This window comes from Candoia aspera, chromosome 4, assembly GCF_035149785.1.
Source record: "Candoia aspera isolate rCanAsp1 chromosome 4, rCanAsp1.hap2, whole genome shotgun sequence".
Lineage (NCBI taxonomy): Eukaryota > Metazoa > Chordata > Lepidosauria > Squamata > Boidae > Candoia > Candoia aspera.
Window position 1 is genome coordinate 34678261 of NC_086156.1, and position 24353 is coordinate 34702613.

A 24353-nucleotide genomic window follows, 5' to 3' on the forward strand; every position below is an offset into this window, starting at 1 on the left:
GAAAAGGTTAGCACTTGACCCAGGAAGCTCCCACCGCAGTGTTTCCAAAAAAGCTGGGTTTGGGTTCATCACCGTTCTTTTTCCTAGTAAAAGATTAGCAAGTTCTCTCTAGGTTCACCACTGATCTTGTTGGGTTTAATCCTGAGGTCCTGGAAGCTTGGATCAAATGCGGGAGAGAAAGTAAGGGCTGATCTGTCGAAACCCCCTGGCATGAACTATCCGCAGGCTTCCCTTTCCAATAAAGAACCAAAGCAAATAAGAGCCTGCTATAGGAGTCTATTTATTACAGAGATTTCTAGGACCCGTAAAATCCCGCTCTGGATTCCATCCTCTTTTTTTTTTCCCAACAGAATCTCAGAACCTTGAATGATTGTACAGAAAATATCAGAAGCACTCGATCACAAAAGACAACTGATAGAACTCAGTGTTAACTTAGTACATCAAAGCTTTGTGCATCATGCAAAGTTCCGTACACAAATCACATGAAATATACATTCGTTTGGGCCAATTACCACCTTCAGAAATTCGGCTGAGAAATCTAAGGAAGGATAAATGGGAAGTCGGGAGCAGGCCTGGTCTCTCCGTTTTCTGAATAATAATTTTGGGTCAGGAATAACCCAGTAGAGATTTGGGGAAAAGAAATGGTGGGGGTGGGCAGACCTTAATAAGCAAGGTTTCTTTTTTAAAAATCTAGTGCAATTTCAACATTCTTATCTAACACGTTTGAAGGAAGAATACTAGTCTATGATATTTTTTTTGAGGTATCTGATTGAGTTGAACACATCTTCGATCGTGACAACTTCATTTTTCGCTATAAAATCGAATCAAGTTTTGAGAATGTAACCACCCTGTTTTAAATTCATAATCAATCTAAACATTTCTAGAAAATCTGTAAAAAGATAAATCTCTTGGACAAAATATTTACAACCAACAACTCATACACACGAAAAAACAGTTACATTAAATTAAAGCATGAACTTTTTAGAAGTCATGTAAACGCTTTCAATAGTGCATCTCTTCTTGGAATTGTGAACCTCTTTGTCGCTACCATGGAGGAAAGCTAACAGAAATGTTCTTTGGCAACTTGATTCTGGTCTCTCAACTTCATCATTATGATAATCACTTTTCGATTGTTCCCACAAATAGTCTAGAGATGGGACACCTATAAATAAATCCTTGTACTTAGCACTGAGGGGAGGAAAAGCCTGACGCTGAATTAAGGACACCCTCAGTCTGTTAATAAGGCTGTGATCCTGAACTGTTGGGGCCTAATCCAGCCATAATTAGCCTTAGCTAAATCTCAAGGGTATCAGTTGGGTTTACACCACAAAGTCCCTTTCTATTATTTCTCCCTCCCCTTGGTGACTGAGTAGTCCTGGATTATGCCCACCAATTTGGGAGAAGGTCCCAGAAAAACCAGTGAAATTTGTTTCCAGCAAGTTTCAGGATCAGGGTGTCAGTTGCTCAAGGAGGCCAGTCAGAAAAGATTCGATCTGGAACCCAGCTTGGTGAGAGAGGGGTGGGGTGGGGGATCCCACTCCAGTCTTCAGAAAAGTAAGGTTGGGATACCATCAACTACTCTAGGGGTGTGCATAGGGGGCCAGGGAGTGAAGAATGAGTAGCACCTGCGGGGCTCAATTTGAGGTAGTCAGAGTATCTGAGGTAGAAGAAGCAGGAGAGGGGGTGCACGGGGATGAGATGGACTTTTCGGAGGAGTCCTCTGCCTTTTCTTCACTTCCAGTTGGCGTGGCCGGAGAAATGGGCAGCAAGCCCTCTTTCTCCCTCTTCTTCTGTTTCATCCTGCGGTTCTGGAACCAGATCTTGACCTGGGTTTCATTGAGTTGCAAAGAGGCCGCAATCTCCACCCTGCGAGCTCGGGTAAGGTATTTGTTGAAGTGGAATTCTTTCTCCAGCTCTGTCAACTGCTTGGTGGTGAAGTTGGTGCGAACTGTGTTGGGCTGACCCACATAACCATACTCTCCAGCTTTCCCTGAAAAAAGCAACAACAGGGACAAGTCACACAATCCCAGCCTGCTGCATTCAAGGCCTTGAGTGATAGGTGACATTTATCGAGGAATGGCCCCAAGACAAACTTTACAGGCACTTGCTGGGTGCGAAAGAAGGTGCTTTCTGGGCCAGTCTATGCATGTTTATTCCGTAGCAAGACCTATTTGAATTAGTAGGGACTAACTTCAGCCTGCTTGGCTTCTGGGTATCACCCTGCCAACCTCGCCTGATAAGAGCAACTTAATTAGGTCAGGCAAACCAGGTTGATTCAAAGCCAGTGAGGAGCACATACCTTTCAGCCTGAGCATTTAACACGACGGTGCAATCGCAGAGTGCGATGTCCACTTTAGGATAACCTGTTGCCTTCAGGACCCAAGCACCCCTTTCCCTCTGATACCTGAGACAGACAGGTCCGTCTTCAGAAAGCTTTTCAAAGTCCAGGGTGACTTAACCGGGCAAGTGAGGACTAACCTGTTTTAGGAGGGTTTCTCTTCACTTTCATCCAGTCGAAAGTCTGGGCTGGTGGAGAAGCCTCCGAAGAAGGAGAAGCGCAGCTTTCTGGGTGGGTGGAGTGGAGAGGAGATAAGGGGTGGCTGAAATTAGTGAGAGTTAAGTTCTGCTGCTCCTCTCCGAAAGAGGGGTGGATGTACTGCGCAGAGCCGGCTGTGCCCCCACCATAACTCTGGGGGTGCTGGACCAAGGAGGAAGAGACGTTTCCCGAGTAGAGAGTAGGAGCGCAGGGGGGGTAGCCCCCACTGATTTCCCCCTCTTGGCTGAGCGGGTAATGGCCATAGCCTCCCGCACTGAAGTTCTGCGCGCCATAGCCGGACCCGCAGTTGGGATGCGAGAAGGACATCCCCAAATTGGGGTGATGTTGGTAGGCGGTACCAGCCTGGTGGTGGGGATGGGGGCTTATCTGGACTCCCCTGCCCACCAGGAAGCGATCGTCCCCGCTGCAGCTGTTTGCGCTGACAGCGCACGACTGGAAGGTGGTTGTAATCCCATGGTCGGGGTGGTGGTGGTGGCGGTGATGGTGATAAGCACGGGAGGCGCAAGTGGTGGACTCGCCGTTGAGGATGGGCGGATAATCGAGGAAGGAATTCATCCTCGCCGCGTCCATCTATCACCGATTGACCGGCTCTTCGAAGTCCTGGGTGACCGTGCCAACTTTCTCACTTCCTCCATGGGGGCCAGAAGAAAAATGATATGAATGTACAGTGAGGCGGCGACCACGTGAGGGCGGCAGCCAATGGCTGCTCCGGCTGCCAAAGTTGCCCTGTTCCTTCCTGGTGATGGATCACCCTGGCTGTGGCATTTAAATTCTGAGCGCCCCTTCATCAAGGTGACGCGCAGACACCGCCGCCGCCGCCGCCCTCCCTCCCACTCCCTTCTCAGCCAGCGTGTTGGGCTTGGATTGCTGGGCCAGCGAGCCAGTGTGCGCCCAGGCGCTCAACCTGGAGCAGCCGCCGCGGCACCAGCAATAGCAGCAGAAGGCACCGAGCAGCCGCCGGAGGGGGCTGCTCCAGCGTGGATTGAAGGACCCAGAGCCTGGATCTGCAGGTAGGCAAAGGCGCTCGCCCTCAGATCGGTCGCCACTTCTCCGGGACCCTCTCCCAGCTATAGAGCGTCCGTGCTGGGAGAAGCCCAAAGGCCCGCCTGGTTCGAAGGGATAAGGCGGTCATCCGAGTAAGGGGGCAGCCGGGCTCCCTCCCCCCTCCAGTCGCCATCACCCCTCAGCTCAGGACAGCCCGAGCCTGGGGCGAACCGGCAAGAGTTAACGGCGCTTAGTCCAACCTCCCGCGGCTATTTGCATGGAAATAAGGCGCAGCGCCATTGTTGCCGCCGCGGACGCGGTCCCTGAATGCCCAGGAAGGGCGGTGGCTGTGGGAGGGAGGCGACTGGGTTGAAGTCAAGGCTCTGGGCTGAGGCAGAGGCGCTTCTGCTGGTGCTTGACGCCGTTCGGTGCGGAAAGGAAGCGCTTACAAAGGTCGCCATTGGCAGCGGTCTTCCGTTCTCCCCAGCTCAGGGGCTGAAGAGGCAGAGCGCCTGTGCAAACACTAGGCCTCCTCCCTCCCTGTCTCTTCCCCATTTTTCGACCTCCGTCCCTCTGCCAATCACGCGCGGCCTCGCCTGCCTCTTCCTTCCCTCCTTTCCCCTCCCATTGGATACACACCCGGTTTGAAAACACGAGACTGAGGAGGCTGTTCCCTGAAATACCAACACTGGCTGGCCATACCCCGCGATTAAAAGGGAAGAGACTGAGGAAAGGGGCTGCGGGGCGACAACGGTCCGGGAGTCGTTCTCACTACGCTGCTGTATTCTTTCCGCTGTGGCAGAGGACGAGGGAACACAAAAGGGCCGGCGTTCCAAGCAACGGCCCTCTCTCTGCCTTCTGCTTCCCACCCACCCACACGAGTTCCTTCTTGGAAAGATGCCATTAAAGTCAGGGAAGGGGAGAGACCCCGAATTTTCAGTGAGTTTAGAACTGGGCCGAAGGATCAATTTTCTTTGAGGGGACTTTAAAAAAAAAACTTTTTGTCTTTTAAAAAAAAGACAGGAATTCTCACCGAGACTTAATATTCACAGAAAGGGAGGAATTGTAGTGTTGCCAGGCATAAAAAAAACAAACATGAAAAAGGCCTGGGGACTTTTGCTTCAAAGAGGCCAAAAGCATCAATGCTTGCGCGTTCCTCCTTTCCAACATCCTGTATGCTTATGATCGAGTTAGAATTAACCCACGTTTATTAGCAAGTTAGCATTAATGGATTCACGGATTCTAAATAGTTAGCTAGTTAGTATTACTCCATTCACGCTGCCAGATACTATTCTAGTCTTTATCTTATTAGATTTCCATTTTCTTTTCTAAAAAGCTACATCTCTAGGTTAGATCTTCTGCTAACTTAATGTCCCCATTTTGGTAAGAACAGAAGTTAAGACCCAGGAGAAGTTGATCAAAATGTAAGCTTGCGCTGAATCTAGCTATGAGTCATGTAAAGACACACTTAATTGTTTTAGAAGACGGTCTCCGGCATTTTTGTAGGCAGAGCTAAATTCTGGTGTGCAGCTACCAGTTAATTAAAAAAAAGCCTTTGGAAGTTTGCTGTCTACACTCAGGTCTCTCTCTTTAAGGAACAGAAGAATAAAGAAAACATTTTTGCTGCTTTAAAGTTTAGCTGGTGGGAGGACTATAGTAGACATAGATTGCAAATACAAGCGCCCCCCCACCCCCATTTTCAAGATTTGTAATAACATCCACAGTTTAATCACCACGAATTGGAAGCACATTCAGTGGATAATAATGGAGCTACTAGCCAGATCAGTGAAGTTGGCACACGGTGTTGTTTACATTACAGCTGAAAGAAAAGAACATAGGTACAGGCAGATTTCATGTTCCCTGCTAGAAAATCTAATCGCCTTTGAAAATAGAAATAGGCCTTCTTCCTTACGCCAACCCTAAGAGATCGTTGGAACAGTTTTATTCTTGGCCCAATTTCTAGCTAACCATCCCTTCTCTGCAAACATTCTTTCTATCCCTCTCTCTTCCTCTCCTCTGCCTGCTGCTCTCTTCAACCCTCTCCTCTCTATTTCTCCGCCATTGTTCCAAGAAGCGTTCCCCCTTTGTCAGGCTGTCTCTGCCCAAGAGCTCTGCATTCTGAGGCCAACACAGTTCCCCCCTCCCCGCTTGCCAGAGTGCAGAAGGGGGCGAGTTGGGAGGGGGCGAGAGGGAGAGAAAGGAAGCGGGGTTGTCCCTCGCTGGGACGCAGCTACCAAAGTTTCCAACTGGACTCTCGAACACGCGGCCAGAGACCCCTCCAAACTTTCACCTCTCGGGCCTTTTCCACCCAGGCAGGCGAAGTTAAAGACCTGATTGTCGTCCCCCCACCCGCCTTTGTTACGAGGTTGTTCTCGGAACGAGCAAAGCCATTCGGTTGTTGCGTTTGTTAGATGGTTGGGCACTCCAAGAGTTCCCCGAAAACTTTTACCTCCCGGTACCCTTAGGATTTCTTTCTCTCCCTCTCTCCCCTTTTGTGTATGAGAACTGTATGGCTCAGCATAGTTCTGGTCTCGGGGGGAAATCGGTGCAGCTGATAAGTGCCGCAGGTTTCTTTGTTGGTGGAACGGGAGGCTCCCCAAACTAACAGACCTGCTGGCTTGCCTGTAAAGTAAAGCGTCTATAAACGAAAACCAAAACGTGCTTCTCCGAAGGAAATGTTTTGCAAACGGGAGGGAAAAAAGGTGCACCTGAAGCTTAGCCAAGCAGTTGTTTTAACAGAGCAATAAAAAATGAATTATGACCAGCCGCCTCCAAGCTTAATGGTTTTAGACGGGGATCCCCTACCCCAGCAAATACGTAAGAGGAATTTTATTTGTGCATGTGTTCCTGCAATTGATCTCTTTGATGACATTCTCATTCACAGAAAGCATTTGATTTATGAGTTTAGGAAGAATTGCATCCAGTCCTTCCAGCTATTACCCATGCAGTTCAGCGCCACCCCACTTACATGGGTTGCAAAACAGGGAAGCAATCTGCCACCAGAATAAACACACTCGGAGCAGAGGCACCAGCAAATGCCTGTCTGCAAAGCCTGAACCATTTTCTTCCTACCTCTACGCCTGTGTAGCTACACAAATATGTACACACATCCTTACAAAGGGAAAGGGAGAGAGCAATTTGCACACACCCAACACCAGGAAAACAAACTGCCTCTGCTATCACAGGCTGCTAGTTTGTAGGACACAAAGAACACTATCAACCTGTACGAATGAGCTGGATTTAACTTGGACTAGAGGACACACACACACACACACACACACACCACCTTCAATTAACAGCACTTTAAGATGGGCCTCTTCATTTTTTATGTGCTTTGGTGGGATAGCTAAAAGGTCTTCTGAAATGTACACTTGTTAACCTAGTTCGACTGAGTTCGGACTGAGCTTTGATGAGAACGCCTTTTTCTCCACCTTCAGCATGAGTTTTTGTTCTTTAAGCCCAATTTTTAACCCCTCATTTATATGCCTTGCACAGTGAATAACTAGTTTTTACCAAATGGCTTGTTTGATTTCCTCTCTTTTAGATTTCTTTTCTTGGGACCTTTGGACCGCTGGGAAATCCATCAGAAGTGTACCTTTGTTGGTTCCCCGCACCACCATTCCCTTCCAAGATACGGTTCGCATAAAAGAATAAACACAGTGACTAATATATAAATATAAATTTCGATCTGTCTGCATAGATACAGCAATCCTCCTAGGAGCATTTGCTTTTTCCTTTTGCAAAATACTCTCATATATATGCATGTGTGAGGCAAACTCACAGTGTTTTTAATAGCACCAAAGCAGTTTTTCTGTATTTTTTTATTCTAATATGTGATATGTATTAAATGGGGAATTTTTTTTATTTTTAATAAGGGTCAAAGGTATTCTAAGTTGCGGGAAGGATTGTAACACTGCATTTGGGGGGATGGGGAGGAAAGGGAGGTAAATGATTTCAGCTAGCTTCTGTTCCAATAAATATCTTTCTCACAAAAAAAAAACAGAGGTCTGTGACCAAATTGTTTGGTTTTATTTCAGACCAAAGGAAGGGAGGGGGCGACTCCTTGTGCTATCCATGAAAAGAGAGAAAGAGAGAGAATAAAAAAAGGTGCTTGTAGTAAACAAGAATTTATTCTACCAAAAATACTTATGACAACGCACCCTAATGTAATACAAAAATAAAAAGAAAGTGAAGATACAAATTCGATATGATCACTTTCTTACAGGCCATATATATTGCTTTCATAGAAGGACCTAGAACGTGGCTAGGTTAAACTGAACACAACTAAAATGCCACAGGGAAACGGCAGAGTAGTTCTCCAACACATCAGACGGGACAACCGAAAATACTGAGGAAGGGAAAGAAACCAAATCAGAGGGGGAAGGGAAAACAAAAATTAAGGAGAGATAGGAAAAAGAAAAAGAAGGTATAACCCTTGGCGCATGAAGGTCTGTCCTTTCTCAGTAATTCAGGTGCTGCAAGTCAATTGTGGTGAGCGTATCTGTGAAAAAGTCAAAGCTGTTGGCTGAAATATCTACAGGACTGTCGAGGGATCCTGGCAAACTGGGGGAGACCGCGGTGTCAGAAAGCTGCAGGCAGGAATCTGCGGAGAAAACGCTGAAGTCCTGCAAAGAAGGGACTTCCAGGGCCTCCGGACTGCCATTGTTCAGAGCAGCTGCACAGTTCTGGCCCATTGTTGAGAGGCAATTGGGAACAGTGGGTGACTGGTGCTGAAAATGTTTCAGATTTTTCTCATTGCTGGTTAAAGGCGAAACTGAAAAAGTTTGGGACTCTCCATTGTGGAGGCTTGGGGGCGCCTGCGGCTGAGCCAGGGCATTCTGCTGAAAAGCGTAGCTTTCCCTTTCCAAAAGGGCGCCTGAGACGTCGTTGAGGGCTTGCTCAAAGAGAGATTTTTCCTCCTCCTCCTCCTCTTCCTCCTCCTCTTCCTCCTCTTCGGCTTTCTCGGGGTCCTCCAAGCCTTTACATTTCCCCTCGCTGTTCTGATTCTCCTTGCACTGGGTCTGCCTCTTGTGCTTCATCCGCCTGTTTTGAAACCAGACCTTGACTTGCCGCTCCGTCAGGTCCAGGAGAGCGGCTATCTCCACCCTTCGCGGTCTGCAGAGGTACTTGTTGAAATGAAATTCCTTCTCCAGCTCCAAAAGCTGCGTGTTGGTATAAGCAGTCCTGAGTCTCCTGGAGCCCCCATTACCATTTTCGGAGATCTCCAGAGATTCTGTTGACGAAGAAAACAACCACAGTTAGAAGAGATGCCATGGAGGGGGTGGAGGGGGACAGATCGCTCCTGGTTGGACCTTTTGAGGACACCCGAGCCTGGTGAGAACAGAGTGGTACTGGCGGTGGGAAATCGCCTCTCCCGCTCGCTCGCCTTCTCTCCAGAGCGTAAAAACACCTCAACTGCAACAAAATGGCCGCCCTTGAATGCAGCAAAGCCATTGTGTTGCCCCCTTGCGCGCCTGCTCTCCGGGACCCCTTCTCCACTCAGCTCGAGGAGCTGCTTCGCTTCCATCTCCCAAACCTTCCCCTCGCCGAGCAAACTTTGATATTAGTCATACCACAAATTATAATTAATGCATCAGCTGCTTAGCTGAGCAAGAGTAATCTATCACTCTTCATTACTGTCAAGGATCCCAACTCTAGGACAGCGAGACAAGAGGAGGTCACCTCCAACTCAGATAAATCATCCCACGCTAAACAAGTTAGGGGGAAAGAAACTTTGCTTGGGGTGGGGGCGAGGGAGGGTCGGTGTCTCTGCTGCTTCTGCTGTGGGTCCCGCCACCAGCTTCCTTCCTCAGGGTTCAGCGCCTTGAGTTAGGAAGGCAACGCTCCAAGAGAGGCGATGGCAGCGGGGAGGGTGGGGGAGAACAAACAAACCGGGGGAAGCCTTGGGAAGCGGAATGGCGCAGCAAAGTCTTTCAACTGACCTTTGTGGCTCAGGCAAGCTGGTCCAGGGGCGGAGGCCGAAGCAGGCGGCAGGGCGGTTTTCTTGGACGCCTTTTTCTCCTTCATCCAGGGGTACTCCGGAGGCTGGAGGGCGCCGGCTGGCACTGGGCTGCCGCTGTTGCCATTGGGGCTGTGCTTGGGGCGGCTGCCGCTGCTGTGGCGAGGGTGGCTGCCCGGTTTCAGGCTGGGGATGGTCTGCTCAAAAGGAGGAGGAATCAGTGTCGAGTGTGAAAGCGTCGAGTTCTTGATTGATGAACTTTGAAATGTATCACCGACAGGGGGAAAAGATGTCAGGCACTCAGCGAGCGATGGCTGACTATTGATAAAGCCAATCTCTCGCTCAAATTCGAAATTCATGGCCTTCAACTCGCAGCCCCCTTGGAGAAAAAGTTCCCTCTTATTTAGCGCTTCTGGGAGGGGGGAGGGGGGAGCAAGGCCCAGGAAGGGGAAGGGGGGGACCGAGAGAGAAAGAGAGAGGGAAAGAAAGAGGGGGAGCAGAAAGAAAGGAGAAAAAAAATATCATAGAAGATCGCTCGTGGGGTGTTTTTTTTCTAATTCACTGATTACAGCCGTATGGGGACCGTGCTACTATTAAACTATTGAATTCATGGAGACAAGGTTGAAATTGGACCGAATTGGCTGTCACATGATTGCCTCTGCCCAATGACAATTTGGGCTTTAATCAAAAGAAGCCACTGTCTGTTTGATTGATCCAAAAAAGTCGAGAAGGAACGCCTCATTGGGGCCGGAGAGGCATTATTTACACTTTTTTTTTTTTTTAGGAGGAGGCTTATCTCCGCCGCTCGCCCGCTCCCCTTTTGCCTCCTAATCTGAAATGATATCTGGGGTGAGTGACTGTGCTTGTGTGTGTGTGAGTGTTTGTGTGCCTGCGTCTCTTGCGGTCGCCGCTTGGTCGTTCGCTCCTACCGCCGCCGCCGCTCCCGCAGCCGCCGCGGCTCTGCTCACCCTGTAGGGCTTCTGCCCCGCTTGTCCCCCTCCCGCGCCCTCCCCTCTCATTGTTTGGGACTGTCAGGCAAGCGCTTCGCACCTCACAAATCATTTAAGCACCTCCAATCTGACGCCTTGAGTCATTAACAAAGTAATCCATTAATCTTCAAAGTTTTGACATTGCCGGCTCTGCATCTCAACCGCATCAGAAAGTTGCACCCGGCCAGGGTTGCCAAGCGATGCGCCTTGCTTTAGATTTGCATTTTATTTCTGTTTCTTCCCATCACCACTTCTAAGGAAAGGAATAACCACTTCCTAAAATTAGAACAAGCACCAGAACAAGGTGGGGTTTCCCACCCCTCCTCAAGACCTGGCATCTTTCTGCATTTCTCCGCCCTCCCTCCTCCGCTTCTCTTGACGGTACAGTACAGAGAACAATTGGCCGCCGATCCTGGCGTGTGTCCATTGTGCCGGAGGAATTTCTCCAGGAGCTTCGCTTCCAGGGACAGAGGAGAAGTCAGTCCGGCCGGGTCATGGATATAAATCTTGAGTTGGCTGGACGGTGAAATCAGATGCATTTCCACCAGCCCCTCAGAGGGTAGACATAGGTTTCACAAAAAAAGTGGCGGATCACAAGAACAATTCAGAGTATTAACATAAACCACATTGGAATCAGCTGACTCATTGTTTCCCTTTAACCCCAATAAAAACGGGTCAGGTAAGTAGTCCTGATGCCGAGGAAATACGTGAAAATTCAATATCAGAGTTTCAAAAATTATTATCAGTCATGTTAACGGACCAAAGAGCTGGAAGGATGGTAAAACTGATCGCCTGACCAAATAAGGTTGTTTGGCTGACACCTTCTTTTGGTTTGCTTTTCTTTCGATTTGCTCATTCAACAATGCCGAAGGTTTGGACAGAACAGCTCTTCAATCGCCTCAAGTAAAACGGGAAATGAAACGGGAGGGGGGGGAGAAGAGAGAGACAATGGAAGGAACAGGGAGACTCAGGAACAAGGGGCAGAAAAGGGTATTTCCTCTCCTCCAAAGCAAAGGACGCCAGTGCTATGTGAGAAGAGAAGAGAAGAGAAGAGAAGAGAAGAGAAGAGCGTTGTGTGGCATTCCTATATATTTCAAGGACGCCCAAATATATCTCATGCTACTCTGAGTATTTTAAGATTCTGAGTTAATCCTGGGAATTGTTCGCAAGTGGTTCAGTTAGTAAACTGGTTGCTCCATCTTCTGATGAAGCGCATCTGAGCAAAACGAAAAGGAACAACAGGCCCTTTTCGTTTTGAGAGAATAAATCCCCCAATATGGAAGGAGAGCTCTTGAGGGGGGAGGGGTGGGTATTGCAATAATCTGTAACATAAAATTCAGGTCGGAAACTGTTATTTAAGAAGAGAGAGGGAGGGGGAAAAGAGGGCGCCTTACAAATATACATGTTGTTGGAGGCGAGTTTTTTGTTTTAATTTTCTTGCTTTACTTCAAACAAAGCTCTGCTGAAGCCTAGGCGCGATCAATCTTCTCGGCCAAAATGCCCTGACAGCTTCTGGCCCTTAAGAACACATTTCGAGCTTCTTGCTCTTTCCGAGATGAAATGTGGCTCAGCCAAAAAGAAGCGGGGGGGGGGGCGGGGGAGAAGCTCCAGTAAATAAGCAAAAGGGACGCTGCTGCTTATTTTCCCAAATGGATCCCACCTCACCCCCCACCCCCCTCAGTGAAGGATAGAAACTTCAGTTATTTAACTTGCCTCGAAGACAGCTACAGTCCTAAGGATTTTATTTCATTATTTATTTATGGAATATTGATGATAACAGCAAAGGCGTTGCTGGGATGTGTGTGATTGTGTGTGTGTGCGTGCGCGAGCTTCTGTATGTTATGTGTAAAAGAACCCCACAAGGAGGTAAGGAGAGCAAGGGGGGAGGCTGGGGCAATTCGGTTCACTGAAGCTTTGTGAGTTAAATTGGTGTGGGAAGGATATGGAGAAGGTTTTTGGTTTTTTGTGTGGGTTGGGGTTTTTTTTTTTTTTTTTTTGGTGGGCAGTCTAATAGAAAAACCACCTGGAACAAAGAGCTTTTCTCTGCAGTTGGTTAAAAAAAATGGCATTTTTTTTCCTTTCTTATTTCTGTGTTTTTCTATCAGAACACACATTTTCTGTAAGGAGCCGTGCAGATAAAATATATGCAGCATGAAGGGAAGGGATAAATAAATGCCTTTGAAATCAGCTGGGAAAGGGGGGGAAAAAAACCACTTCCTCTCTCTTATATGTCTTCTTAAGGGTCGGTTTTTCTGTCCTCATTCCAGCCAGGGGCTTTGCTTTCTCTCTTGCTCTCGCCCCACGAATGCCATAAATTGATATAATGCATTCTTTCTTCAATTAATTTTGAAGAGAAAAATAACACCCACTATCCTTTTCCACTTCATCCTTTTTCCAAAAGCTACATTCTGGAGCTTCAAACGGATTCCTCCACCTCATAACTCTCTTTTAAACAGTTCTGCTTTTTCAATAGATGTGGTGATCCCTCTTCAGTCTGGAGCCGCAGCTGTAAGTATACGTGGAAAGTGGTTAAGCGAAGATAAAATGCCGTAAGTATGGAATGCAAAATTAGAATGCGGAATAGCGTATAACTGCACAGTCACTGGCCACTGGAAGCTTTTCAGATATGGAAGGGAGGAGAGATATGATGGGAAGAAAAAACCAGAGAGATTCTTGGGTGAAAAAATGAAGAGGATTGATAATATTTTAGAAAGGGAAACCAATATGGTGGCAAAATTATTGAGATTAAACAGAATAGCTCGATCATGTGGTGGCGTATCCTACCTCCTTGTTCATATTAAGGCAGACCTGCATGTATATACTGGGGTCTTCCTAAATAAATTCGAGACAGGGGATAAACCTCATGTCTTTAAATAAACGTGTTTTCTCTGTTTGGAAATAAAGGGGGAGGGTTCCGTCGACCGAATCGCCATGTTTATTAGCACAGATGATCTTGTAGGGGTGCATCAAACGCTTGTTTAGAAAATGTGTGTACGCGTGTGTTTAGGGGGGCTTATATACGTGCACGGATATTATATAGATTTTTTTTCTAATTCCCCTTCTGTCTCTGATCTAGAAAGAGCGGGAAAGACGGGGATGTGAAAGGAAATTAGATTAGCAAGATGTACGGAATGATAACAGTTCCTCGATTCCTATAACCAGAGAGGAGAACAGCTTAGTTCTTGGAGGAGACTGTAAGAAACAGCTCTTTCTCAGCGCGAACAGATTTATTGTTGCGGAATCCGTTTCTTCATTACTGGGATGATAAACTGTATCTGCCTGTAAACAAATGTGCTTTGAATCCGTGCCACAGCAAATATGAGCCCACGTGCTCGTTTTAAGTCAGCGGACTCTCATTCAAAACCGCCTCTTTAGGAAAACAACAAAACTTGCCCACCGTTGCTCCTCGATTGTCCATTTTGTCCCCCAGAGGGAAAGTGTGGGGGTAGAAAACCCCCGATCGTTTCCAAGGGCTCCCCTCGCGCGGAGGCGAGAAGGACCGGCGCGTTTCCCAACAGGAAGCGCCTAACAGGGCGAGGAGAGAACAGCCTGCACCCGGGCGGCGGATCAGCCTGCGGCCTCCAGAGAGAAGTCCCAGCACCTGAGCTCCGCTCAAGGAAGGCGCTCCTCCAGAAACAGCCTTTGCTTCTCCCCCACCTCGCCCGTCTCGGACTGGCGTCCACGCTGCAGAGGAGAACAGCCGTAGCCAAGCGGAGAGACCGGGACTACCTAGGGCTACGATCCCAAAAATCACCTGCAGAGAAAGATTCCGACCATCAGCCACAGTCACAAACCTGGACCTTTTCCAGCTTGGAACAGTTTAGCGCCCTGCGCGTCCGACTTTTCTTTGGGAAGGTCGCTAGACAAGCGCTGACTCAGGAAAACACCCACCGCATCTGGACTGGAGGACACTGACGCTTCGTCGACCAGCTTTTTAAGGTGCTAGAATAGGCTTTGTTAGGTTTTAAGGCAACAGACGAGCGTGTGTGCCTTCTGGAAATAGTTACTTAAATTTTGGCAGCTTTAAAACCCAGGCAGAAGAAAGAAGGGGGCAAAATTAAAGGTTGGCCATTGGGAATTTGAACATTTAACGCTCACGGGGCTCAATCGTTCCCCAATGTCCTCTTTCTCGCTCCTTTTTTCTTTGGGGGTGGGGTGGGGGATGGCGATCAAATGATCTTATCTTAAATCTCTATTATTCAGAATTTTAAAAATTATTTATTTATTTAATTTTAAGAATGTGAGCAGCAAGGAATGTATCATTTTCAGAACAAATCAATTATTCTTTGTTGTTGTCAAATTCGGGCTTACCCGTTTTCTACTTAGTTTAGTCTACAGGCATCCATTTCCTTTCCTACCCTGACCTGTTGTTTTCCAGATGTTATTGCATTTTCTATTTTATTTTTTAAATAAAAGAATTTTGGTTCCTTTTTCAAATGCTATTCTCTTCGTATGCCATTGAACATACAGCCAGGTAAATATCTCCTGAATACTCAGGGTACAGAAGTTTATTTTTTTAATATCTTTATATATATAAATATGAACAGATGGGGATAAATAAAAAATTTAAACACTTAGATTATTCAAAGTTTGCAAAAAAATATAAATAAATCTGAAAGTTCACCAGCATACACACGTTGAAAGACATACACGTATTAATCATTTTGCTCAGGGAGCCCCTGTTCAAGCGCCTTTTTTTTCTTGTTATCTAAAAGAAGTGCAATTAAAATAAAAAATGTTTCCCAGGTGGGACTGATTCCATACGAACAAATTCACATTTAAGAACTGTCTGTGTAGAAAATTTGTTCATAATACCCTGTTTTGATAAAAGAGTCGAAGTCAAGAGTATAAAGCCTATGCATACTCTCAAAGCGAGATCACAAGGCAAGAGTTCAAGGAGATAAATATCACTATTGAAACTAGAGAGCAATTCAAGCAACAAATATTGCTACGTCACATAAACTGGAAAACGCATTTTACCAAAAGGAAACACATCAGAACAAAACCCAGAAGCAAATAAAACGGTGTGTGTTGGGTGGGGGGGAGGATTTAAAAGTTGGTTTTTTTCCCCATTTCTTAAAAAAAAGTTGGGAAGCTTTTAAGATTCACTGTATAACCAATGGTATATTACAGATGGGTCAGTTTGGGCGCTTCCTGAATTCTTCCCTGAGAAGGATGGTGAGAAGTAAGATCTGTGTATGTGGGGTGGGGATCACAAGGTCCATGGTGATGATTGTTGCCCATCGCCCCACCATAGTCCATGTTGGCAGAGGAAGGGAGGTGAGTTAGACCAAAGATGGATGGTCCCGAATTCCCCATGGTATCCACATAATTGCCCCCAACATAAACGGGGCTTCCCTGTATATGTGGATTGCCATAACCATTGCCTTGAAGAGGATGGGGGTCATATTCAGGCGTCACTGCTGCAGTTCCGGTGTATCTCTTTTGAGGAGGCGGGCAGTTATTGAGAGGAGCCGGATATGGCGTAGGGATGCCGTAGGTATTCGGATGAGTCTTGTTGAAAGATGGTGGTGATTGGGGTTCATATGGAACACTGTTGACGAGGGAATGCATAGAATTCAGGTAGCCTCCAGCAGCTGGAGGGACAGGACTCCTGCTGGGGGACTGTCCTCCAGAAGAGGTCATCATGCCTTTGCCCTTCTGATCCTTTTTGTATTTCATCCTGCGATTCTGAAACCATATTTTGATCTGTCTTTCTGTGAGATTTAGCAGGTTAGCCATCTCTACCCTTCGTGGCCTGCAAAGGTATCTATTGAAGTGGAACTCCTTTTCCAGTTCTACCAGCTGGGCACTGGTGTAAGCCGTGCGAGCTCTTTTAGAAGAAGCTTGCCCTGGGGGGCTTTTATCACCAGCACAACTCTCACCTATACAAATCATACAAAGAACAAAGTAAGTAGGACGATACCTAACATACCATAACCAGAATTAATAATAAACTACTACTTGTTAAATTTGCAAGTACACTGAGATATCTGATGTTAGAACTGGATTGCTCACTCTGCCCAAAATAATAGCAAATGTATGTAAATTGAAGGAAGGCTGATCAAAGGCCATTTGCTGCCTGAGTCAAAGTAGAAGGTGATGCTGTTCCAGTCCATCATCCAGTGTTAAATCAATCATGGTGAATGGTCAGTGTCCTCCCCCAAATGTGGGCTAGCAAGCTATCATAAGAAGAAGAGCACTGACACTATATTACAGGTCCTTCCAAACCCAGGGCCCTCCAAATATATTTGACTTCTAATTCCATAGCCCCAGACAGAACAACAATGCAGAGTGGGGATCATAAGAATTGAAGGCCACCAGGCTAAAGAAAGTTCTGGCCTCTTCCATCCCATTATTGTTCCCTGACCTGGTGACAACTGCCCGAGGCAACCATTTCTAGAAAAACAACCATACAAAAACTACTAGAAATAACAGCTCTCCAGAAATGTAATTTTTACAAGAAAGATGAACACCACAAATTAAGACATAAGACTTTGACGTTATTCTTCATCAACCCCAAACCACAACACAGAAGTTGCCTGTTAAATGAGTTGGATTATTCTCAACTAATCGAATGAGTGTCCAGTTGAAGCTGTTTGTTTCATGTGGATCTTCAAGAAGAAGAAAATCTATTCCATTTGAAAGGAACTGAAAGAATCTAACTTTAGTGAGGTAAGGAGAATGTGGCTGATCTTCAAAACAACCCATAAAGCTTCAAGATGTAATTAGCACAATAATATACAGTAGATACCTTATGTCAATAAAATCAAAATATAATCCTAAAGCCCCATCAAAATGAACAGAATGAAATAGACATACAAGGCCAGATCTGTGACTGACTATAAAGGGATATACTACTTGATGCCCAGCAGAGGCTTTGTACTTCAAGTCCCATCAGGCTCAGCTCACATAAGCAGTGCAGTGGACTTATGGGAGATGTAGTTCAAATCGGCTGGAGAACACTTTGTTGCCTGTCCTTAGAATGTAAAAGTGGCCTGCCTGAAGTAATGATTGCAGAATACATGTAAGGGTAAGACGGTTTATATTTATTTACTTAATTGCCCTGTGCCTGCAGGGAGGGAGAATACTGAGATGTTTTCAAAAATGCCCTGGATTTTTCTGCACAATATATTAGTGAAGATACCACTGCTGACGCTACTCTCAAATCTGATTGGGGGGGTGGGGGTTAGAAGTGTATAAATTGTTCTTTCAAGGTTTATGTGCTTAAGCTTAATTTATGTACTTAAGCTTCCAGCCATTGAACTTAACGAGATAAGGCTGCAGTCTGAAGCATATCTACCGGAAAGGTAGTTATTTCCGAATACAAGCATTTAGGCTGAAACAGCTACTCCTAGTGTTCTAATTGAATAGATATATGGGTTCAAGCTGGTTTTCTAAACTACATAATATATATGTAGATAAATATAAAGCATAGAGCACTGAATACATTGAATAATAAAGCCTGCCTAGGTTGATTTTCCACTGTAAGAGCATTAGAAATGCATTGAGGAAAACATTTGCAAAAAATGTTTTGAATCTACTTTCTCAGCCCAAGATAAATTGTGGAAGGAAGTGGTAAGTAGAAGCCAAATGCCTGGGGAGAAGGACGCTAATACTTTTCTCATCGATTTGGGTTTACTTATGTAATAACACTGTTGATAAACACTATAATCCACCCATAATGTATTTATGGACCTGCCTGCAGAGTGCTAAAGAAGCCTAAGCTTTGTTCCCACTCTTACAAGGTTGCCAGTCTGTGAGCTAAAAATCAAAGGAGGTTATGAATATCAAACAAAGCATTGATCTTGACTGAAGATCATGATGAGCTATTTTATTCTCATTACACTTCAGCAGGAGTAGGTCACTGGCTTATTGCTGGAATAGAATCAGGCCAAAAAAAGTCCTAACACTGGTGGAAGACAGGCCAGGGACTTGTACATATCTGGCTCTGGTTTAATAGCTGCCAAAGGGGGAGGAGAGGCTGGAGTATGGAATGCTGAAGATGATTCTAACAGGCGTCCAAGCTTGAAAAGAGAAGCAAAGGAACTTCACATTCCTTTATCAGAGTTGAACAGAGATCACCATAAAGCAAACTGGAGCCTCTCATCACCCCACTCTCTGGAGATGTGTGTGTGTGTGTGTGTATGCACAACTGAAATAAAATAATGCCTGTGATCTCAAGAGATTGTGCAGGTTCAGTTTCCCAATGAAATAGCTGGGGAAATTTCCATCTCTTTCCTGACACCATGAAATGCTTGGCAGGCAGGGCTCCCAAGAAGTTTGGCTGGACTTTGGTGGTGGTGGATCAGCTGCTTGTGCTAGTAAGTACTGGACCCTCCTGCTTTCTCCAGCCAACCCTCCCCAGTTCCATTACCTGAGCTGGAGCCGCTGTTTTTCTGCTTGGTGTTTTGCCGTGACTCTTTCATCCAGGGAAAGATTTGTTTGGACATGGTGGGCGAGTTCAAGATGGAGCTCTTGGTGGCGTTGGCCGGGGTTGGGTTGGTGGTGGCATTTTGAGGTGGTGATACAGAGGGGGGTGGAGGAGGGCGCGGTGGGGGTGCCTGTTGGGTCAGAGGCTGTTGCTGGGGCTGCTCTGCAAGGACTGGGGGCGGGAGAGACTGGCCGGTGATGGTCCTCATACAACTCTCGCTGATTTCGCTGATTTCATTGGCCTTGTGGTGGGACACGGTGCTGTTGGCGCCGCCGCCGGGGGACTGCAAAGAGCATGCAGGTCGATGGTACTCAGTTTCCACCAGCGCTGAAGCAGAAGGTGGAGGATATTGCTGCTGACTAGCATTGTAAGCGAAACCATTTGCTCCTTGGTAGGGATAGCCGCCATAGATCGCAGAGCTGTCGTAGTAGGTCGCTTTTTGCATTTCGTTGTTTCCCAATATTTATTTCACAAACTGACAGGGTCTTGACACCCTTAAAGAATAACATTGGCACCCCTCTGTCACGTGACGTTTCTCCTCCAATGGCCTCTCCTGGTAGACCTAGGGTGTAGGGAAAGCACAGGAGAGTGGAGAAATAGTACAAATCCATCTTACTTTCAATAGCTAAGTGACATGAAAGCCATAACAGAAAAAGTGGTCAGCAATATTTAGCAGCATGACTTGGCCTGGAGGCGAAGAGAATTTCGATAGGAGGAGCGGGGAGAGAAAGAGAGAGAGATCTGCAGAGATTTACTGGCAGCCCAGATTGTGTGGTTTACAGATCTAAGAGGAGGTGGAATTGGGTGAGTCCTAACCACGCACACACCCACATCCCCACGCAGGCCGAGAACTGCTGTTTTATCGTTTCTCCCATAAAAAGGGCTCTGATCGATCCCTGCAATAAATGGCCCTCAGATAAGAAAGAGCTGGAGCAGATTGTTTTCCACATTCGATTTAAAACTATGGAGGGCGTTGAGGCATCGCTTAGGCTTTCCTTTCGAGAAATAGCATGCTGCTTCCCTTATTTGTTGAAAGAAAAGAAAAATCTTGCCCTAGCTTACTTAAAGGGTTGGATACAATGTCTTTTAAAGAAAAATCAATACATGCATCTCTAACGCTCACCACGAAGGGTGACTCAACAATCCAGCGCTGGAGGGGTTCAAACTCGTGAAATGTTGGCTAGGAAACCAAAGGATTTGATAAATGCAACCCATAATGGCCCTCGTGTGATGAAACTGCACAGTGGCTGGGGATATCCCGAGCCTTCTCTGTTTAATAATCAGCCAACTTCCTGTGCATAAATTAGCTTTAACTGCTGCCACTTTAGACAGGGACACAAATCTGGCCTCTGTCATCCAATAGTCTCCACATGTAGCAAACGTAACAGTTGGAAATGATCTTCCAGCTAGCTCTCCTTTGGGGGAAGTTTCAGGCCTGTCCCTTTGGTTGCTTGTGGTCTTGCAGGACCTCGTCCTAATTATTTGAGGGTGTATCAAACCTGGCTGACATCATCACCATCACCATCATCATCATCTTTCCCTTTCCCCTCTTCATGAATTATACCCACAAATATCTGGGGAAAGACACACCCGCTGATGTCCATCTCCATGACCACAGCTTGAACCTTCCTCCTAACTCAGCCATAATAGGTTCTGTCTCTGAGACTGCAATGTCATTTGATGTATGGGGGTCATTTGGATGCAGAGAGACGAATGGGTGCACAAAACCACAAACACTCTTACAACCCAGGCAAATCTTTTTTGTTCACTCAACAATGTTTACCTGTCTGAGCAGAATCAGCTGGGGGAGGGGGGCTTTCAGAGGACTCCTTATCTGCAATTGAAGAACTTTTTACAGACCAGCTGAACCACCCATTATAAACTTATCACTTCCGCACCTTTTCTCTGAGGTCCTCATATTCTCAGAAACATTCTCAGCTCAGGCTTCCAGTCAAAACAGTAGCCTGCCAGGGTATCTTGCTGGAGGGAAACATTATACACTATCATCTCACAGGCATACTCAAATTAATTGCAGGAGTTTGCATTTCAGTTCACCCAAGTTTCTTTAGGAACAAGGCACATGAGACAGATTAATTTAATAAACCTCTTGCAGATGGCAGCTTCCTTTGGATAGAGGGTGAAGCTCTCTTTTTTTTTGTCTTGCTTTTAAAAATGACGATCAAGTCTTTTAGAAGTTATTATGAACAACCTGAATTGAAAAATATAGAAGATGAACTTCAGCAGCAGTTTAGATTTGGTGGGAACTGATTTTATCTGGTTTGGAAGTAAATTGACTTAAAACTCCAGAACTTTATTTTGAATCGGACTGGGGAGCTTGAGTGTTGCTGTCTCTTTCCTAATATTTCTTCCTAGTTTCCAACTTCTATCACTTTTTTCCTTTTTTTTTTTTTTGGCAAGTTGGGAACGTTGTTCATTTGTTTGAACTCAGTGAAACAGTAAGATGATGGCCACTTCCCTGTGGTTGGTTTAATATCTTTCCATGCTATTCCACTTTTAAAAACTTGTTCTTCTGCCCTTTGTGAGAAAGAACTCTTACAAGTAGGGAAGAATGAGCAAAAGAGACTTTGGGGTGAGGCAGTCGCACAACCCCCTTCCTGCTTGCGGATAGTCAGTGCAAGCAAAAAACAGTTCACGACAATGTGCCCGAAGCATGCAAAATAGCTCCTGTTTAAAGTCAGTAGGAAAAAAACCATCAATGCACAGGATCACACCTTATACTGAATTATTTCACCAAAGGTACATGCTTGTTTCAAGAGAATGCAGGTGTAGGAGAACACAAGAAGCAGCCAGTGAAGGGAAACATATAGAAGCACTATTCAGTCACCAAAAAGTTTGTCCCCAAACCCAGTGACTTCAAAGTGTCGCGTATCTAGTAACACTTGTCTTGCCATCCTGCAGTTGATGCCTCAGGTTTTTCATAACGCCTGACTTGATGCAGGTTTATTCCAAAATCCGCTCCCCCTGAATTCAAGGGAACGTTATTCATGTGTCCATGGCCAGGATTACAACCTTCCAGCCCAATCTCACGCTTGTTCAACTGAGAAGGAAGTCCCATCATAGCCAGTGGGGCTGACTCTCTGGGAAGCCTGCATAGGATGGCAGCTTTGGCTCAGGAATACTTTGGGAGTAACTAAAAAAGAACCGAGATCGGTGCTTGGGAATAAAATATTCCGATGGAGAGGTTTTCTCCTAAAACCTCAGAAGCAATGCAAAGCATTCGTGGAAAGACTGACTCCCACCCACCAATGCCCACACAAAGAATCCAGCCTTCGAATCACCACCACACTGGCCCGATCCACCCGGCAGGAAAAGCGGTGCTTGCACAGGAGTTTCTGGAGTTCCTGCGGAAAGCGATCGGGCTGGACCCCGAAGCCTCAGTGCCCTCTTGAACTGGCTGGCAGACCAGACTACAGCTCTGGAGCCTTTTTCTCTGCGCTTGTCTGGTCTCCCCTTCCACCCACCCCTCCTGGAAAGTCGTGGTCCACGCGGGGGACCCGTTCACATTCCCCACCCACTTCCCCGCTGCTGGCCTCCTCTCGGCAGCCCGAGATTTCCTGCCAGATAAAGAAAAGTGGAGGGGAGAGGGGCACCCGGCCTGAACTCGACGTGCAAGGGTCTATCCGTCACTGCCTGGAAGGAAGCTCCAGCCTGTGAACTCTTCTTGAACCGAGATTTAAGTCTCTGGTCATAAATCAACCAGGACATAAACTCCGGCGTTCACCACTGATAGCCGCGTATTTGGGGCTTGCTTACCTTAATTCTGACGACTGAGGAGGAAGCTAGCATTGGTCTTTGGAGGCTCGGCGACAGTCGTTCCCTGCCAGCCCGGGGATCAGCCTCTCCCCCTTTCACTTCACCCCCTCCACCCCGACCACTAAGTGTCTTCAGCTCCTCCGGGATGGGACCGGCTCAAGCCATCTCTGCCAGGATGAGCCCACGACTCAGAACGGGAGGAGCCCTGCCTCCATCAGGAGGGGACACCCAAGAAGATCTTTCTTCGGCTTGCCTCCCATGGAGGGAGAGCCCTGTCCTTACCTCGCTCCGGCCCGACCTCCACGCCCCCCAACTCACCCCCTGGGCCGCCGAACGAGAGTCGTGCCCGCTACCCCCCGGACAAACTCTCCCCTGGACCGGATCGCTCGGAAAAGCCAGAGGGCTGCCTATGCAACCTTGCACGCCCAAGGGGGCGTTAGTTGGGAGAAAGGAGGCAGCTGCCTCGGGAAGTCCGGGGCAGGCAGGAGAGGTGGGGGTGGGCGAGATGGAATGGAGGGAGTGGGAAGAAAGAGGGAGTGAAAGAGTGGAGGGCCAGGGAGGCATTAGAGGCCAGGAAAATTATGCTAATCAAGACAAAGGATGCTCACAAAAAGGCCATCGCTCTCCCCAGACCCTTGAGGGTGTGTGTGTGCTTGTGTGTGTGTACACACACACACACACATGTTTCACACACCAGTAGGGCAACAGCTTGGTGAATAATATAGAGAATTCTGGGTGGGGGGAGGCGTGGGTTGAAATCTGGAAGTTATGCCACATATGGATAAACACCCACCCTCACCACCCCCAGCACACACAATAATGCGTGGACTTCTGATCTGTCTACCATCCAGGGCAAACTCTACAGCGCCTTCAAAGAGAAGATTAAAACAATGACATTTCGGGTTGATGAAAGGGTACTAGCTTTCTAGATTGGTGACCACAGTTAGATGCCCATTTCCCCCTTCTCCGGTTGCCCTTCCCCTAGGCAAACATTCACATACACACCATCGAGGAAACAGCACAACCATTCGTATACAAAACGACCAGCTAATATATAGGAAAGAGAATCTGCCTCCTCCGAGTTCAGAGGAAATTAAAAATTACTCTTAGAAAGAACCGCCCGGTTAGAGAGTCAGTGAAATAAACTTGCCTGTCTCCTTCCAAGCCGGTGGGACAAAAGGGACTTCAGTAATTATTAAAGTGCCTAGTTCCAAGTAAAGGTAACTAAACGCTACGTAACTAAAGGTAGCTAAAGCCACGGTAAATAAAGGCTAGGATCTAATTGCCAGTCTTCATCCCCAGGAATATTTCGGAGGAGCAAATGTCTATTTGAAAACGGGGAGACCTAATTTCTCAGCTGAAGGGTATCAAGACTTTCTGAAGTACAACCGGGTTAAGGATTTAGTCTGTCACTTCATGCCTACTTCTCCCGTGATTTAATCCGCATTATTTAACAAAATACTCACGGCCATGCTGATCAGCGCCGCTGTTTTGGTAACTTTAGTTTTCCTTGTTTTTTGTCTCTTCCTCCTCGTGTGTGTGTGTTAGGTTATTTTCGCCTTTCTTTTCTCCACTTCTCCTTTCCCCCTCCTCTTTCCCTTCCTGCACTTTCCAGCCATTCTCCTGCCCAAGTAGTGTGAGGTTTAAAATAACATC

At 46.7% G+C, this 24353-nt stretch overlaps 3 protein-coding genes across 9 annotated transcripts in view; all 3 read right to left on the reverse strand.

The window, feature by feature from the left end:
* Window positions 1–268: 268 nt before the first annotated feature.
* HOXA1 (homeobox A1) lies at window positions 269–3335 on the reverse strand. Its single transcript, XM_063303797.1, has 2 exons — window positions 2479–3335; window positions 269–1990 (listed from the first exon to the last, which is right to left on the reverse strand). The coding sequence occupies exons 1-2, from the start codon at window positions 3125–3127 to the stop codon at window positions 1635–1637; spliced, it is 1005 nt and encodes a 334-aa protein (XP_063159867.1). The 5' UTR covers window positions 3128–3335; the 3' UTR covers window positions 269–1634.
* A 4314-nt stretch (window positions 3336–7649) lies between these two features.
* Window positions 7650–9906, reverse strand: HOXA2 (homeobox A2). The gene is made up of 2 exons (XM_063303796.1): window positions 9484–9906; window positions 7650–8774 (listed from the first exon to the last, which is right to left on the reverse strand). Exons 1-2 carry the CDS (start codon window positions 9857–9859, stop codon window positions 8002–8004), a joined length of 1149 nt encoding a protein of 382 aa, XP_063159866.1. The 5' UTR covers window positions 9860–9906; the 3' UTR covers window positions 7650–8001.
* Window positions 9907–14964: 5058 nt separating this feature from the next.
* The window catches only part of HOXA3 (homeobox A3), a 49881-nt gene continuing 40492 nt past the window's right edge, over window positions 14965–24353 (reverse strand). For 4 of the 7 annotated variants that reach the window (XM_063303802.1, XM_063303800.1, XM_063303803.1 and 1 more), the window contains 2 exons: window positions 18867–19485; window positions 14965–16374 (listed from right to left, as the gene is read on the reverse strand). In XM_063303802.1, the coding sequence (XP_063159872.1) occupies window positions 15617–16374; window positions 18867–19368 (1260 nt within the window). In that variant the 5' untranslated portion in view covers window positions 19369–19485 and the 3' untranslated portion in view covers window positions 14965–15616. Of the gene's footprint in view, window positions 16375–18866; window positions 19486–20706; window positions 21332–22697; window positions 22920–24163; window positions 24333–24353 lie in introns of those variants that run through there. The other 3 variants (XM_063303805.1, XM_063303804.1, XM_063303806.1) reach the window with 3 other exon arrangements.

What these genes read in the sequence shown, in the direction of transcription:
- HOXA1 (XM_063303797.1), bottom strand. Translation starts at nt 3,127, where the DNA reads ATGGACGCGGCGAGGATGAATTCCTTCCTCGATTATCCGCCCATCCTC. An exon ending in GAGAAACCCTCCTAAAACAG is followed by an intron (nt 1,991 to 2,478) that starts GTTAGTCCTCAC and finishes TGCTTTTTTCAG; the next exon opens with GGAAAGCTGGAGAGTATGGT.
- HOXA2 (XM_063303796.1), bottom strand. Translation starts at nt 9,859, where the DNA reads ATGAATTTCGAATTTGAGCGAGAGATTGGCTTTATCAATAGTCAGCCA. An exon ending in AGCTTGCCTGAGCCACAAAG is followed by an intron (nt 8,775 to 9,483) that starts GTCAGTTGAAAG and finishes CTTCGTCAACAG; the next exon opens with AATCTCTGGAGATCTCCGAA.